A 14,998-nucleotide genomic window follows, 5' to 3' on the forward strand; every position below is an offset into this window, starting at 1 on the left:
GCAGAAGCTGCTTGCGCAGGCGGTGTTGCTTGGAAAGCGATGGAGACGACGAACGCGGAGCTGCGCTGGCGCAACAGAGCGATAGTGACCTTTGTGGCGGTCTAACGGAAATACCATGTGTTGGATCGTTGGCGAAGAGATCGTTGGCGATCGCGAGGAAGCGCGCCAAAGAGAATCGTAAATTCCCGTTACGATTATAGAATCGACGCCACGAAATGATCGATCCCTTATTTCGATTAGGATAATAGAGGTGGTTGAATTGATCATAACACTGAGAATAACAGATTACAATGCACTGTATTCCAACAACTTGTAGACAAGATAGTTACGCACGGTACGTATAGATATAAGTCAAATAGATGACTGAATTAACGGCCTTAATTGTAAAATAGAAAAGCTGAGGTTTATGACAGTTCCTTAGGATTATTACGGTCCGACTAATTATGTTTGCACAGGTAATGCACCGATGACTCACCAACACCACGATATTTTAAACATTTCGAAGAAACATTGTATTCATCTTAGCACAGATGAAATATGTAATGAAAGGAATAACAACATATAAAATACAAAAATGAGATGGACAAAAATATAATTACGATAACAAGAGGATAGAAAGAAAATGAAGGAAATATCCTTAGCGCAACATTTTCTTGGCTTTTTATAATACAGTTACAAAGTTTTCTTCAACATTTCCCAATCAATATTTACACAACGATATATTATAATACTACAACGTAATATATGAACATTTTTATACAAAGCACATAAAAAATATCTTTTCATAGACTTCTACTTTCTAGAAGATTAAACTTCGATATCTTCTTCGGCAGCAGGTAAAACTACCGTGGTCACAGTTACTGGTTTCGTCTTCGATTTCTTACACAACAAAATCTCTATCCTTCCGGAAATGTTACTCTTCAAAATCGCATTGATCATCATAGGAATGGAAATGGCGTTCGGTAACAAAGGTACGTCCATCACTCGTGGTTTCACTTCCGTGTTTTCGCTTCTGCAAACGATGTACAGGTCCGTATCGGACAATTGGTCGGATATGTTCGTCAATAAAATACGAATCTGATAATTGGGTCCCAATCCCAAAACGGTAGCTTCCATGGTAAGCAGATGTGGTCCCGCGACTTGACTATCGTTCAAACATTCGACTAATTTTTTGGCTACCATCAATCTCAGTCGAAGAAGACCTTGCTGAAAAGTAGAATGAATCTTCTTCGCTTCTGACCTTTCTCGTATCGTTTGCTCAACGAACAATCGCGTTTTCTTCGGTACTAAAAATTTGGTGCTATCGGTTGACGGTAAATTGGATATCGCGTTGTGAATATTGAAGTCCGCAGTCCGTTTTAGAATTTTTACACACAGTCCACCTCCCACGGTGACCATCGCCATCGTTCGTTCTTCTTGGCCCATTTTACCGTACTGTTTCCAAATATTCCTATCTTATTAGTATTCAACTTGGAATAATAATTATTCGTAAATTACCTTCATCGCAGAAACTGGTTCCATGATTTTTAACGTGTCCACGTGATGTTTCCCGTCGTACACGCGGATGCCGTAACCAGCGGTACTCACAGCGAGCAAAGAAAGGCCAATTTGCGGAACTGGTAAACTCACCGAATCCAAAATCGCACCCGGAACACGAACATGCCAAATTTTAATTCCCTGTATCAATAATTTATTATTATTTGTAACGATTCGAGTAAAGATATACATGGCTGAAGTAAAAATATTCTACGTACCTTCCTAGAGAAGCCGATCAAAGTGCTATCCATGATGGTAACCGCGACGCTTCCGTTATTAAGGGCTGAAATGGCTACAGCCGGCGATGCTAATTTTTCCCAAAGTTTCACGGGTCTTCCTCTTCTTATCGCGCCTATCTTACCATCTCTTCCAACAATTACTACACTCCCATCGCCGGTCCATAAACCTGTACACGCGAAAGCGACCGGCGGCCATTCCAACAAATGTTTATCCATAACAGAAAATGTTCTACAACGAAAGAATGGCGAGCGAGGAGCGTTTAATTTTATAATTTTTCATTATTCGTATAAGAATCGTTTTTAAAGGGAAGTGGTACCGAGGATCCAAAATAAGTACTTCTCCGAATTCCGTGCCCAGCACGAGACAACTACTCGCTGGATCGTTCCATGAGTCTCTTCGAATCACAGAAATCGCGGTCAAAGCATTACTTTTAATCAGTGGAACTCTTCTGTATTGTTCCGCGAAGCTAGACCTCAAATTCGGATCCATGGATAGGAATTTTAGCGTTCGCGGTGAGATAAATCCCGCTCCGAGTTCCTTTAACAATAAATCCAGTTCGTCGGCCAGTGTTAACACGTTCAATTCCTCGTCCATTCCAGCCTTATGCCAAATCTACGAATAAATTTATTGTTTCAACTTTGAAAATCAGAGACGCAATTGGTCACTAAGAAATCAGAGAATTGCCTGTACCTCCCGTTCCTTCGGGTGTACGTCAATGTGTGGCAAACAGTACTTAAAATACGGTCTCATGTTTTTGAAGATGTAGACGCTAGAACCAACACCCACTGCCAGTACGGACGATCGAGGTTCTCCATTTTCTGTGTAAAATCCAACCACTCCACAGGGTGGATCTATCATGTTGTGTTCTGTTATCTGGTCACCTCCTTTATAAACTCTTATCTAAAGATAAAATATTAGAACATCGAGGAACGTAATTCCGACATTTGTTTAGCTTTGAAAATTCTGTTTCATTACTTTAGGCGAATTGACACCGAGGGTCCCCAGATCGACGCAGACGAGTCTAGCGTCTCCATCGCCGTTTACATCTAGCATATCGAGCGCATTTGGTAAAGTGTATAATCGGGTTGCTGGTTCCCAAAGCGCTTCCAACCATCGACTGGTACCAAGATCACCAATGTTATGTCCAGCTCTAAAAATTGCACGAAATAATAAAAAGACGAATGTACCTATCACGTTTAATCGCGATTAAGTTAACGTTGAATAGAAAGGATTGAAAGAGAGAATCATTTTTTCTTACCGTAAACCGTGCATGTTCGAGAATCCTTTCTTTTTTTTAATGTTTACGACAAACCGTTATCTTCAATCAAAATGCATTATTAGTAGGTCTGTCTAAACGTTTACCCATACGCATTCTATGTACAGTAGCAGTATAGCGCAGCGTATAATAGATAGATCGTCATGTCGTTATTAATACGCCGATGAGTCTTCTTGAGCTGAAAGAATTCTTTCTTCGAATTAATCTAAATGAACACCGTGGCAATTGTAATTTTCGAATGGAGGAGAGATCGATCATATCGGAAAGTCTGTTTAGAAAACTCGCTAAACAATGAAACAATACCAATGAATCGCGCTTTGTTGTGAACATTTGTATCCATAGAAATGTTCACGTGCACAGAATATCAATGATCGCGCGCAACTCGTCTCATTTAATATTACATCGTAACGAATGAGAAGTAATTTATATAACAGATATCGTAGAATTTTAATCAATACAAGGTATCAATATAAGATAAAGCTAGATTATCTTTATGATAGATTAGATCGATGAGTCGATCGTAAAATTCAGTTTCTTACTTTATGTTTTCAGGTAACGTTCCTATTCTATGTTTTCAGGTAGATTCTATTTAAAGCATTGTTATTGTCGCGTGTTTCCTTCCCTTCGAAGATTAAATCCAATTTGACCTTTATATAGTTTGTATATATAAAGCGGATTTCGAGATGAAGCATGTTTTCAATGAATTCTTCGCCGGGTAGTGAAGCATTTACATCGAATTTTCGAAACCGATAATCGTTGACCCTTATTGACAAAGTTCATTTTGTAACGGTTTCTCTTAGAATTAAGAATAATACGGGCATACTCGATAATAATGGACGCAACATTCGAACAAACATTAACACCGGTAGGAGCCACAAAGAATGATTCGAAAATACCATTCTGGATATTTTGGCAGGAGAACGTAAAACCGAAAACTGATGACACCAATTCGAACCATCGATCTGGACATTGTTGGAGAAAATATAGAGATTCGAGAAAGGATCACAATTGGGACGAGATTGAATCTCCGCAATTTGTGGATTTTTTTAATCCATCGGATATAGGAGATTCGTTTTTCAGTAAATAAAAATTATAAAGATCGGACAATTCTTGAATCCTGGTGTCCATTCCTCTTTATTATTTTCAGACAAAGCAATTGTAACTACAAGCACGCCAAATCAGGGTCATACAAACACAAAACATCCGAATATGGTAGTAGACGATGAAACGTTGACTGCGTAAGGGTTACAATTGTGAATTTCTTTCAATCAGATTTAAGTTATTTTCTTCTCATCTGATAATAAAAAATGTCACTTAATATCTTTCAGATCTCTAAGCAATTTCTATTTATCCGATATAACATTTGATAATCATGAAAGAACATACGTAAATCGTGACGATTCTCAGGGGCAAAAAGAGAAAGAAAACTATGTGGTTCATAATGCTGGCAAACTGGTATGTCAATTTACATAGCTGATATTGTCATTATTATGATTGATCTGTAAAAGATCGAGGTTAACATTTTAGGAGCCTAAAGCTAACGTCAAAGCATGTAATAAAACAAGAATGATGCAGAGAATCGGGGTCGTATACCCCTTCACTTTTAATTTGCAAAAAAAGAATACGCAAGAGGGAAAAGAAGAAAATATTAAAAAGGTATGAAAATCACACCCTTTAATCTTACAGGCTATTAAAAGGATATATACTTTTGTATTATTCTTAGATATTGAAAGATGAGAACAAAGCGAAGGGGGTAGAAAAATCAAATAATTGCAATAAGAAAACGAAGAGGAGTACCGACGTAAGTATAAACAACATCAAACTTCGCACTAACAAATAATAAATATATTTTTCTGCTTTTAAAATAAACCAGCTGTGGAAGAAACCACCATTTGTACCATATTTGTCAAAACAGAAATTACCACCACCAAAATCTCCACCTTTACGTACAGCGACTCGAGCGCAAGAAAGAAAACGCTTTGACGAAAATATGCAGGAGAAGAACAAACAAAAAGAGCAAATGATACAAATGGTAATAATATTCTGTAATTTTGTAATTAAATAATATTCTGTTTTCAATATTATAGTATATATATCCTAAGAAATATATATATATATATACATATATATATAATAGGCAATTGCTGCTAAGAAAAAGCAAGAGGAGGAAGAAATTGCATTACTAAGAAGACAAATGGTTCATAAAGCTCAACCAATTCACAAATATAAGATTGGTTTGCCGCAAATTAAAAAACGACCTTTAACCGATCCTGTAAGTCCGATAGTATTGAAACGTCGTCGCCGCATATAAATATTTAAAATATATATATATATATCTCGGGAATAGTATGGCACATTGTAAAAGATTCTGTATCTCATTCGTATCAGTACATTAGTAATTACGTTTGAATTAGATATTTTTCTTTTTACTCCCTTCTTTCCAAATAAATATATTTATATAATGATGTAAATTAATAATACTTGATATTACACCTAGTAATATAGTAGCACATTCATATACATTTTGACTCTATAAATTTTGTCAGTAAAGGCAATTTTCTTAGATCTGTATCTCTAATTTCTCAAAGTAACATTTGTTAGGTCCCTGAATACGGGCTGAATTCCATCCCTCGGACCGTAATAATCCTAAGAAACTGTAGTATAACAAAGCATTTCCTCATGGTTATTGCCTCATCAGGTAAAAAGGGGGAAACGTTTTCCCATAATAGATTTCCACCCGCAAGCGACCAGTGGTGAGGCGATCACCACCCAACAAGAGTTCTCCTCTGCGACAGCATCGTCACCGAACTTCTCTGGTTTCTCATCATCAGATCAGTCAACATTTTTTCACTGGCTTTACATTTTTAACTCGGTCAACGTCGCTAGTCACCTCTATTGACCTAAACGAAATAGGGGATCGATCATTTCGTGGCGTCGATCGTATAATCGTAACGGAAATTTACGACTCTCGTTGGCGCGCTTCCTCGCGATCGCGTCTCTCCGCGAACGGTCCGACACATTTCTTATAAAACATAACAATTATTCGGAATATACTTGTAAATGCTAAATAATTGTTAGTTAAAATACTAGAAAAAAGTTTTTGTAGATGTAGATATGATATAGTGAAACTTAGATGTAATTTTTTATAATTTATATTTACCACAGCTTATGCTGGATAAATATTAACATGAAATATTTAACATACATAACAAGCTCGCTCTAATATATTGTAACATAGATATCCATATAGTATATATATATATATATATATATATATATATATATATATATTTATTGTAGATATATGATGAAAGATTGCCAGTGTGCATTCTAGATTAATATCGATATATATTTCTAACATACGATAGTTACAAATATTTAAATAATTGATAAACACATATACAGTAATTACAAAAATGAATGTTTTTTAAGAGCATAAATTCTTATGTTTTCGAAGGCATGATGTTGCACTACATAAACTGTCAATTCGTAGCTTCCTTTTTAAAATAACGAAATGTGTATAAGGTGATGAACTTCATTTTCTGTTAAATGCAATAATTTGCAATATTACAAACTTAATAAAAATAATTAATCAAGCTATCGAAAAACATAATAAATATTCATTTAATATTAAATATTGCTGCTATACGTAGTACTAACTGTACTACATGACAGCTCAAAGGATATTTCTAGATAAATGCTTCTGAAAAGAAAAGTTGTTTTAAATGTTGTCTTATATATTCAATAATATCTACTGATAAAAATCATAAAAACCCGTCAGTCTTTTTTTTCTTTTTTTTTTTTTTTTAGTATATACTTTATACAGTTTATAAATATAGATAATTTTGAAACAAAATCATGTGTGATATCTATACCACATTTCGTTACTTTTTCTTAAATTTAATTGCAGACATACGCATCTTTTTATGAGGTTGAAAGCATTATTCAGTAAAACAGCTGAATCGATACCTCGTTATTTTTTAATATGTAATAAATTCATTCATTCCATTAAATTTATTGTAATATTTTATTCGAAAACTAAACAGTCTCTATATGTAAACTTTGTTATGAATTTTACAAACCTATATCGGAAATAACATTTTTTTATTTCTTTCCCTTAAACTGGTATAATAATTAACATATTAAATTATTCGTAGAATTAAAGTCTATTTATTTTAAAAAATTATTTTGTAATATATAAATTTAATGTTATCAAAAAAGGTAACTAAACCTATTAATACTCAAATGTAAAAGATATCTATATCTATGTCAAATTAAATATAAACGAGTAATAGAAAAGTTTTAATAAAAAAGTTAAAGTTTAAATGCATTCATAGATATGTAAATGCAAGTCTAACAGTACAATAATCTATCGGTATCATCAGTTACTGTTACGTCCGGTGACTCTGCGTAGTCCAGAATCTATCCCTCGATCGGGGCGGTCGATAGAATTAGTCGGACCGCAAGGAATAATCCTAGGATTATTGCGGTACGCAAAGTGTCACCGGACGTAACAATTACATTAAAGCTACATCTATGAATATAGAGCAATTTCAAAATTGTTTAGAAACCGAAACTAAAATAGATCGTAAAATATAAAACAGTCTGCGATATATTTGGCACATAAAGCCTGACTCGTATCACAATGTATACAATATGCATATTCTTGCGTAACTGATAGGAAGCCCACTGAATGTTAATGATAGGCAAATATACAAATAATTATCCTAAAACTATTTTGAACACAGCCAATGACACATTAGTCACACACATTATCATAGATTATATAGGACATAAGTTATACATGAACAAGTAAATTCATCGGTTTAAAATCCGGAAGTGTATACATCATATCATAATTATTTTTTCCCCTTTTGTCTAAAATATGCCCATCTTATCACTTAATCTTCATCTTACTGAAGTAATGCTGATGATGGTGATGGAGGTAGCGATGGTGATGGCGGTGGTCTTGTGAAAGTTTCTATTTCATTACAGTGGAATTGACATACTGTACTAGATGTACTTAAAGTAGATTCTGACCACATTCCTCTTCCTTTAATCTTTCTTCTGGCTCCACTATTATCTGTACTTGATTCAGGCACATCTCCAGACTTGTTCTTGCGAAGATATTTCCATAATAGATTTAATCTGCATGAATTTGAAATGTTAAATTATATAAACATTTTAAACTGATACTTGCGAAATTACTTGCGAATTACAACTACGCGTTATTTACCTGGGATGTTGAAACTGAGCAAACTGAGACGATGGACCTATTACAGCTAATACCGAACATAAAAAAAATGTAGCATATATCCAACTTATACTCATTACAAGGAACAAAAAGATTCCAATTTGTATATATGCTAATACACACGAAGGTAACATAAGAACACCAGCCGCACCGCTTGTGAGAGAAGCCATTAAAGTTGGACCAGCCATCTGTGCAAGAGCCGTTTTTACTTTATCTTCTTTCTCTTTAGAAGTACATGCTCTGTAACTTACTACATAATGTAAACTAAAATCTACAGTCAAACCTAAAAATAATATATGTTCAGTTATGTACATTATGAAGATTAAAATTACCTATTATTAAAAAATACCTATTGCTGTAGATATTGCGACACTTTCTAGGACATTTAATTTCCAACCAAGAAGAATCAAACCAGCAATTGTTACTACAATTGCTGCTCCAATTGTTACAATTGCATACAAACTGATAAGAGGATTAAATGTTACTAAAGCTAACACTATGAGAGCTAGAACCAATGAAACGCCCATTGCCCAAAGCGTTCCTTCGTACAATGTTCTCTGTAATTCATAAAATTCTAATCTACTAACGAACCAACCACCGCGCATTCCTAACGGAGCTTTTTTTAACTGATTTTGCATCCATGTTTCAACCTGTAAAAAATATAATTTTTATTAATGTTTTATCAATAACTAAGCATTATGATTGCTTCCAAAAATATGAAATATTAAAAAACAAATATATATATATATATATATATATATGTCGGAGACGAAAGGACGTCGGAGCCGCCCATTGGAACTTCAGGATAACCCCCCGACATTGTAATCTAGACCACTAGTCTATCTAGTATACTAGTCTAAGCTAGTCTACTATAGCTGTAATTAAACAACCGTAGTCACCCAAGCCGATTGTAATTGTCCGGGATTAGTGACAGTGAGCTTTGGCTCGGGGCGACAGTCTGTCGTCCAACGTAGCCGCGGTCAACGGGACGAGCGCTTCGTCTAACAAAGGTGTGGAGTGATGTTATGACCCTCATTAAAGGAAATACCCATAGAGGTACCTGACAGTAAATACCTGACAGTAAAACATGCCAACGGTTCCTTCCGACAATGAATACCAAATGTTGAGGCACTTACACAGCACAAAGGCACTTCCGTGCTGTACGAAGATGGATAACTTCAGTGACGAATCATTACCTACCCCAAGCCCTCGCCGCGATAGCGACTCGAGCCCGGACTCGGATCGTGACTCGGATCATGACTCGACATATATATATATATATATATATATACATACTTATGAAATACGATTTTATTTTACCTGATGAAAAAACTGATCCATATTTGCAAATGAAAGGCTATAATTATATATGCTGTCATACTCGACGACTAGAGCTTTAATTTTAGGCGTTGGCATTATTATAGAATTTGTTTCATTTGATACTTGTAATTGTTTAAGATTTGGTTCATTCAAAAATTTTAAACCAGCAGAAACACCATTACGAACCCACAAATACGATGGAGTGCTATATAATTTTGCATTTGCTTCAACCGCACATCGTTGTAAAGTGCTAGCATTATATGGAAATTCACTTTTTTTACAACACGGTGTATAATTAATATGTGAATCAATGGGATCTTCGCAACGTCTTTGCATCCAATGATGTAACGATTCAATAAAACAGTTGGGTAATAAAGGTCCTAATGTATCGCGATAGAAAGGTTGAGCTCGTAAATCGCGGCAAAATTTTTCAAGCCATACTTGTGATTCTGGATGAGATACATCAAAAGATTCATCCCATTCCGGCGTACCAATTAAACTAGGATCTAAATAATTGCCATTATCAACTGGTTTAATACCCCATACAAATCTTAATGGTAACACATCTTCATTATCAATCTGCAATTATTAATTATTCAAAATTTTTGTGAGAGATACATTAAAAGAAACTTTGTAATTTTCTGTACATACCATCCCATGTTTTTCAAACCAAAATTTTCGCGAATATACTAAATCATATTTTTCAAATGGATGAGAACTATCAAATAATTGGAAATCAGCAGTATCCGGCAACTGTAAGCCAGGGTATTGAAAAACAATGATGCAACATGCTATTGCTATAATACCTAAACTTAACGACCAGCACCATCGAAAATTTATAACTACCCTTGTAAGGATAGTATTAAAACCTATCGTCATTTTATCTCCAAATAATCGTAAAGGTCGAATAATTTTTCGTGTTATAAAATTTGCAGGAGATAAAACGCCTAGTTTGAATCGTTCCGACACAACGACACATGCCGGCAGCCAAGTAATCATTAAGAAGAAGTTTGCAATAACAGTCATTCCTGAAAATAGACTGTATTTATGGGATTAGTAAAGTTCATATTCCTTTATTATTTTTATATTATCTTTCCTTAATATTTTAATATTAGTTAAATAATTATTTCACATACCTAAAGCAATTTATAGCGGTAACGTTACTAACAACTGATGCAAAAAATGCTACTGCAGTAGTTAAAGATGTAACAAACATAGATGGAACAGCATGTTTCATTGTTTCTTGCACCAGTCTGACCAATCCATTATTTGATATCTTTTTTTCTTTTTCTTTCTCCCAAATTTTACAATATATAAATGCATCATCTGCTCCTATTCCTTTAAAAAAATAAAATTGTATGCTAAATAACTTTTATTACTAAAAATCGTAAATTTAACAATTTTCATATATTCTTTAGTTTCTCACCTACAACAACGACGATTGCCAAGAGATTCATGAATGGGAAAAACTTGATATGTAAAATTAAAGTGTAAAATGCATATGAAATGCCAAGACTAAAAATTACAGCAATAATGGTTGTGACAGTTAATAGAAAAGAACCAGTATATGCCCATATGCAAACTGTTACAAAGGCGAAACCAACAAGCAGTAAGATAGAATCTGACACTAACAATTGGTTAAACAATGTACTTTTTAAACCCAATTGCATGCCCTTCACGCAAAATTTTCCATAGGATAGATCATTATCGCCAAGTCCTTTATAAAAGTCTAAAGTTGCTGAGCTTGTAGCAATCGGTAAAAATAACATTGCATACTTCAACGTTGAGTTTTGTTTATTTTGAGGATCTTGTCTCTAGAACAAAATATGAAACATTTTATTGACAATTGTTCTATTCTTCATAATAATTTCTATGATATAAAAGTTTTCTCTTACATGATCTGAAATAAAATCAATATCTAATAAGTAATGCAACAAGTGATAGGCTGCATTGTGCGTATAGCATTCACTTGGAACATGTTTCTGACAATTTAAGTCTTCTTCACAATTTGATGTTAGACGACCATTTTTATAATAATAAACACATTGTTTCAAAAGAGTTTCTACACGGCTAAGATCGTTTTCTGTTACACCCAGGCAAGAACTTCGATTAGACAGAAGTGCAACGTAATTTGCCGGTGACCAACTTCTGCAACACTTTTGTCCTATATTATTATGTCCTATTTGTGTTTGACATAAAGAAGGAAAGTGTGGGTTTGATCTAAGTTCTGCATCAATATAGCATTGCGCTAGTACACCTTCCATTGACCATAAGTTTGAATCTTCAGACTTTCTACCAATAACCACGCGTGCATAACCAGGTAATGGTAGATTACAAAAAAATTTCTCATTTTCAATATAGTCTTGACTCGCATTTTTATTTTTTAGCTCTATTAGTTCTTCCCATTTATCTTTAATTTCAGCTTTATTTACTTTTTCTTCTTTATCAGTTACTTGTTTTTGATACTTTTTCTTTCCTTTTCTCTTATTTTTGGGTTTTGTTCTTACGTTTAAGTTCTGAAATATTGTAGTGTTAGTTTGTAAATCCAATGGCTTATATTTTACGTGCAATATCCTAAGCAACTTATACACAGTTAAAATAATATATTACATACAAAGCTCGACAGACATACCTGTTGCATATAATGATAATGTTCCAAAGGATTATCGATCAATTGACCGCTTGGCTTATTTGATTCTAATAAGTTTTGCCAAGCAATAAGTCTTTGTGCTAACATCGTGCCTCTTGCCTCAAAACCCTTAACAGCACAAATGAGGTATAAATTAATAAAAACATTATACATATATTATATTTCTACCTTAATTTTATATACTTACTAACTGAGGATCAGAGAAGTCAGGAAACTTTTTAATAGCTAAGGGAACAATCACACATGTTGAAGAAAAAATAAATATTGCCATTAGAATGGTATAAGGATGATGAGCTATTACTCGAGAAATCCACCATATTTCCATTTTGACAATTATATCTTTTTTAACTTAAGTCATATTTTCTTATAAATTATTGTAATATACAAGTTACTAAGGCAGGATTGTCTTAATCTTTGTCTAAATCATACGATGTTATAGTTTTATTTTTTAAACAATTTTCAGATTGGAAAAACTCACATTAAAAATTATATTTTGTAGTATAGTACTAGCGAAAATCAGTTTTTGACGCGTATAGTTCAATAATGAACCACTGAATAGAACATGTACTATAAATAACTTGAAGTTTCATACATTTTTATGTTTTCTTTTATTGTAATCGTCATTAAATTTGTAATATTTTCGCATAATCATTTTGTCTATTTTTTGAAGACTTATAACTAACTAATAGATATAAATATTACAAGAGTGAAATTATAGCCACTATTTATGTAAGGACTTCGAAATATAAACGTAATTTTATATAAAACATTGAAGCATGGTTGTTCAATTTAAAAAGCAACATGGACTTCCCACTTTAAGGAATGGCACGTGTTCACATTGCAGTAACAAATGGGATGATCCGTAGAGACAACGACCATGATCCGTAGGCTATGGTGGATAGATATACATACACATGTATATGTACATATACAATATACACTAGTATACTGATATATATATGTACATATATACGCATATATGTGTATAATTCTCTAGAGTATAAAATAAAAACATTTTATTCTGCTAATATAGTATTAAAATATTCTTTGCTTTTTTAAAATTTAAATTTAACTTTATCCTAGAAAACTACAGGGACAATAAATAAATTTTCTTATTTCTGCCAGCTTCCATATATATTGTATATATTTGTTTAAATAAAATGAGTTTAGATAAGGATAGCTATGAAAAGTTTTTAAAACTGTTCCATACATTTATTGAAATTTATGTTTTATGATTTTGTTTAGAAGATTAGTTGATTTTTGGAAGATCGATTATAGCTGGTTACATTGTTACAGTTTTAAACTGCGATAATGTACTGTGTTGTTGCATTCGATAGTGTCTTTTTGCATTTAATAGTGTCTTTAGTCCATATTCTTTTATATTGGTATCTCTCAAAGTGACACGTGATGAAAGCTTATTCGTGTTTTGTGGAGTATTTAAGTATATATACGATAGTTAACATGTATACATCAGTACGTATGTATAAAATTATAAGTAATATACACGTGTCTTCTTCAGCGTTAAAAAATAGATAAATATTATTAAATATGTTGATTAAATACGATGTAAGTATAAATTAAATGTTTACAATTCCATTTCTTTATGTTAGTTTTAACAATTCAACTTATTAATGCATATTTTCATTATAGATGAAAATTCTAATAGTAACATTTTCCCTCTTTCTCACAAATGGTTTTGTCAAAACTGCGGAAATTGACAATAAGCTTTTAAAATGTTTAGGTATGTAAAATAAGTGTTAATAGTAAGTTATAGCTATTTACCTTGAATATAAAAAATGATTATAATAAGTTAATATTTGTAATATTTGTAGTTTGTAGGTCAACAGTAAAAGAAATTGAAGAAGAATTAGCAAAAATTGATCCTTCAAGAGAAATTGAGATAGGAAATTATAGATTAGATGCACAAGGAAATGCTATTCATAAGAAGGTAATAATAAATTTTTATATTTCTTGGATTATAATCAAAACATATTTCTACATAAATACCTTTATTTAAAGATTCCACTTGCACAATCTGAGGTACATATATCTGACATCCTAGATAATATTTGTGAAAAAATGTCAGACTATGTAAGAGCAACATATAAATCAAATGGTCAATTAACGATCTTAAATTTAATGAGTCCATCTGGTAGTATGAATCCTGAAATGAGCAAAGTTGATATTATTCAGGATGGCGATTTAAATAAAAGTTTAAAATATTATGTAAGTTTTCTCTTTTTATTTATACTTCATAATAGATTTTATCAGTTATTATTTTGATGTGCTTTATTTCAGTGTGAGGGAATAGTGGAAGAATTTGAAGACTCTATGATTTCACTATTTATTCGCAAAGAAAATGATATTAAAGAACAATTATGCACAAATGTTTCGAAGCTATGTAATTCTACAGATCTTAATGAGGATGACGAAGATAATGAGGAAAATGATATAAATGAAGAACATTATGAATTATAGTAATGTATAGGGGAAAATGAGATACATTTGTATCTATATATATTTTTGTTTATAAACTACAAAAATATAAATGTTAAAATATAAATTCACTTTTCTAAGAAAGAAATGCGCTTATATGCTAGGTATAAGTAACAAATGTAAATACAAACTTTAATAACAAAAGACAATATTTATTAAAAGTATTTATTAAAACCGTTATTTTATTTCATTGATTTCCCGATAGAGAGCGCTCTGATCGACGAAT

The 14,998-nt window shown here is 32.8% G+C and overlaps 3 protein-coding genes and 1 long non-coding RNA gene across 5 annotated transcripts; 3 read left to right on the plus strand and 1 right to left on the minus strand.

Annotated features, from left to right (window-relative positions):
* Positions 1-60: 60 nt before the first annotated feature.
* On the plus strand, positions 61-929 carry LOC143302866 (uncharacterized). The gene is made up of 3 exons (XR_013058694.1): positions 61-334; positions 456-737; positions 834-929. It is a non-coding gene; the product is annotated as an uncharacterized LOC143302866 (long non-coding RNA).
* Positions 731-13,170, minus strand: LOC117159819 (protein dispatched). Its single transcript, XM_076619503.1, has 15 exons — positions 12,464-13,170; positions 12,259-12,384; positions 11,522-12,142; positions 11,053-11,440; positions 10,763-10,964; positions 10,278-10,665; positions 9,627-10,205; positions 8,656-8,956; positions 8,289-8,589; positions 2,752-2,926; positions 2,467-2,676; positions 2,093-2,388; positions 1,755-2,004; positions 1,498-1,677; positions 731-1,434 (listed from the first exon to the last, which is right to left on the minus strand). The coding sequence occupies exons 1-15, from the start codon at positions 12,599-12,601 to the stop codon at positions 808-810; spliced, it is 4,782 nt and encodes a 1,593-aa protein (XP_076475618.1). The 5' UTR covers positions 12,602-13,170; the 3' UTR covers positions 731-807.
* LOC117159826 (uncharacterized) lies at positions 3,672-5,462 on the plus strand. 2 transcript variants are annotated; one of them, XM_076619501.1, is made up of 7 exons: positions 3,672-4,131; positions 4,200-4,290; positions 4,381-4,507; positions 4,580-4,708; positions 4,776-4,853; positions 4,926-5,084; positions 5,190-5,462. In XM_076619501.1, the coding sequence occupies exons 1-7, from the start codon at positions 3,885-3,887 to the stop codon at positions 5,361-5,363; spliced, it is 1,005 nt and encodes a 334-aa protein (XP_076475616.1). In that variant the 5' UTR covers positions 3,672-3,884; the 3' UTR covers positions 5,364-5,462. The 2 variants fall into 2 exon arrangements, with proteins under 2 accessions (XP_076475616.1, XP_076475617.1); XM_076619502.1 differs by having other exon boundaries at positions 4,968-5,084.
* A 529-nt stretch (positions 13,171-13,699) lies between the features above and the next one.
* On the plus strand, positions 13,700-14,946 carry sel (canopy family protein seele). Its single transcript, XM_033339917.2, has 5 exons — positions 13,700-13,842; positions 13,927-14,017; positions 14,109-14,224; positions 14,296-14,502; positions 14,575-14,946. Exons 1-5 carry the CDS (start codon positions 13,825-13,827, stop codon positions 14,752-14,754), a joined length of 612 nt encoding a protein of 203 aa, XP_033195808.1. The 5' UTR covers positions 13,700-13,824; the 3' UTR covers positions 14,755-14,946.
* Positions 14,947-14,998: the final 52 nt, after the last annotated feature.

Source organism: Bombus vancouverensis, chromosome 6 (assembly GCF_051014615.1).
Source record: "Bombus vancouverensis nearcticus chromosome 6, iyBomVanc1_principal, whole genome shotgun sequence".
NCBI lineage: Eukaryota > Metazoa > Arthropoda > Insecta > Hymenoptera > Apidae > Bombus > Bombus vancouverensis.

Coding starts and splice junctions, on each gene's coding strand:
- LOC117159826 (XM_076619501.1), top strand. CDS start 3,885: ATGGACGCAACATTCGAACAAACATTAACACCGGTAGGAGCCACAAAG. Junction 4,132..4,199: donor TATAGGAGATTCGTTTTTCA/GTAAATAAAAAT, acceptor TATTATTTTCAG/ACAAAGCAATTGTAACTACA. Junction 4,291..4,380: donor GACGATGAAACGTTGACTGC/GTAAGGGTTACA, acceptor AATATCTTTCAG/ATCTCTAAGCAATTTCTATT.
- LOC117159819 (XM_076619503.1), bottom strand. CDS start 12,601: ATGGAAATATGGTGGATTTCTCGAGTAATAGCTCATCATCCTTATACC. Junction 10,965..11,052: donor GGCAATCGTCGTTGTTGTAG/GTGAGAAACTAA, acceptor ATTTTTTTAAAG/GAATAGGAGCAGATGATGCA. Junction 10,206..10,277: donor GGTTTGAAAAACATGGGATG/GTATGTACAGAA, acceptor TAATAATTGCAG/ATTGATAATGAAGATGTGTT.
- sel (XM_033339917.2), top strand. Junction 14,225..14,295: donor GAAATGCTATTCATAAGAAG/GTAATAATAAAT, acceptor CTTTATTTAAAG/ATTCCACTTGCACAATCTGA. Junction 14,503..14,574: donor ATAAAAGTTTAAAATATTAT/GTAAGTTTTCTC, acceptor GCTTTATTTCAG/TGTGAGGGAATAGTGGAAGA.